General features: G+C 52.6%; 1 protein-coding gene across 1 annotated transcript; it reads right to left on the reverse strand.

The window, feature by feature from the left end:
• Positions 1 to 919: 919 nt before the first annotated feature.
• LOC119383608 (receptor expression-enhancing protein 5) lies at positions 920 to 1527 on the reverse strand. The gene has a single exon (XM_037651858.2). The coding sequence runs from the start codon at positions 1436 to 1438 to the stop codon at positions 920 to 922; it is 519 nt and encodes a 172-aa protein (XP_037507786.1). The 5' UTR covers positions 1439 to 1527.
• Between the last annotated feature and the right edge of the window lie 442 nt (positions 1528 to 1969).

The raw sequence follows: 1969 nt of genomic DNA on the forward strand, positions 1-1969 counted from the left end.
TCCACCGTGCTCCGCGCCGGGGCAGAGGGCATGGAATGAAGGGGGAGAAAAAAAAAAAGAAAGAAAACAAGGAATTACGCCTTAACGACCAGTTCGTACGACCGGGTCCTCGCGTATCGTGTCGCCCCTGAGCGCGTGCAGAGCACGTCCGCCACATACAGCGCGGTGTCCCGGCGCTTCAGCTTTGAAAAATGTTTCGCCGCCTGCGCCATCCCGCGATAGAGCCAAGTCGCGCGCACCAGCAGTGGTGCCGCCAAGGTCTTCCACGCATTCCGCGGGACCCGTCGCTCGGCTTGGCCCGCGCACAACCGGAATCTCTCGGCTACGAACGCGCCGGTGAAGAGGCCTGGGTACGAAATTGCGCGTGCGTTATGCGGGTGTGCGCACTCGCGCTTTTGTGGATCCGTGAGTGTTTCGGTGAACGGCCGCGTCCGTGGAGGATGATTCTTGCTTTTGGTAACCGGGAAGTAAACTGGCAATCATAATCGTTATCATCCTCATCACAACGACAACATCAACAATAACAACCACCTATATTGTGTCCGCTGCACTACAAGAGCCTCTCGATCCCCAGCGATCGGCGCTTAGCTGTGTTTTGCAACCGCCGAACCTCCCTCTCAAGCGAGCAAATGTCTCAATTTACGAAACCCCCACATAGTTATCTGCCTTCCTCGACTTCGCCTCACCTCCCTTGACAATTATTTGAAATACGTAGCAGATGTGACACTAATAAAGCTCCCAACAGGGTACTTTCTATACAGGGCGATCAAGTGAGAGTTCAGGTGAAGACCTACGCTTGACACACAAGGGCGCTTCGGACAGCACGGACAATTTCTCTGTTTATTACTTTGTTTTCGTGTCTTCTTCGTAGACGGTAGGGTTTTCGAACCTGGCTGCTACACATTTTCCCGCTGCGTGGTCACTCAGCCGTCAACATCCGGGTGCCTTCGTAGAAGACGTAGGACACGACTCTCGCGATCCTCATGTTCTTGGCGGTGTAGAGGCGCTCGCGAATCAGCTTGCAGCCGTTCCACTTGTACGGACAGAAGCACCACACGAGAAAGACCGTCCGCCACAGGTGGTACTGGGGCACGAAGCGACTCACCAGCAGGCACGACATGTCGGCCAGGTTGACGAAGCCGAAGACCATCCAGTAGGTGATCCACTTCACGTAACGCTGGCGCACGTTGCTGTCCACGGCGATGATCGAGACCGCGGCCGGGTAAGGGACGCAGATGACGTTGCTCATGTGGCGTCCGAACGCGCCGATCAGGAAAGACAGGGCGAGCAGCACAAGGAAGACGTACAGCATGAAGTCCCTCCTGATGTTGGACACGACTTCAAGCTCGGCGGCGGACCTGCCCAGCACGCTGTCCGCGTACAGCTGCGACCTGAGGAAGCCGTGGAAACGGCGTATGACTCGGAACACGAGATTCATCTTCGACGTCGTGTTCTTCGCCGGCACGTCGTCCGTAGACGGCTCTGCCTCGGCGGCGCTACGCGACGCCTCCTCGGATGCAACGTCGGGGTCCGTCTTTTTGAGTGCCCGTGAAAACATCTTCCTTGCTTTTGTTTGTTTGTTTATTTCCTCAGGCCTATGGCACATACCCACTCTAGGGGATTGACAAAGAAAACGTTTTGTAACCTTACGATGAGAACTATAACGGTGCTTATTATTATATTAATAAAAAGAAATACATAAACAAAAAATGTTCAATTACACAGACAGAGAAAGAGGCTGATTTTGTTGTTCCCACGAGGAGGGAATTCGGGCAAGGTTCGCAATGGGAACATAAAATGCCTTCCTTACCCGTAACCTAATATCATGAATTACTAACATATATCTTTTTTTTTTTGTGTGTGTACGACAAATGGAATTCAAAAGTGAAGCGTCGATTCTGTAGGGAACTGTCAATGGATGAGAACACACACACAGAATAAGGTATACGTTGATAACGAGGGAGAAGGT

Source organism: Rhipicephalus sanguineus, chromosome 2 (genome assembly GCF_013339695.2).
Source record: "Rhipicephalus sanguineus isolate Rsan-2018 chromosome 2, BIME_Rsan_1.4, whole genome shotgun sequence".
Classification (NCBI taxonomy): Eukaryota; Metazoa; Arthropoda; class Arachnida; order Ixodida; family Ixodidae; genus Rhipicephalus; species Rhipicephalus sanguineus.

Bases quoted from the DNA above. Each gene is read 5' to 3' on its own strand.
- LOC119383608 (XM_037651858.2), bottom strand. From the start codon at position 1,438: ATGAATCTCGTGTTCCGAGTCATACGCCGTTTCCACGGCTTCCTCAGG.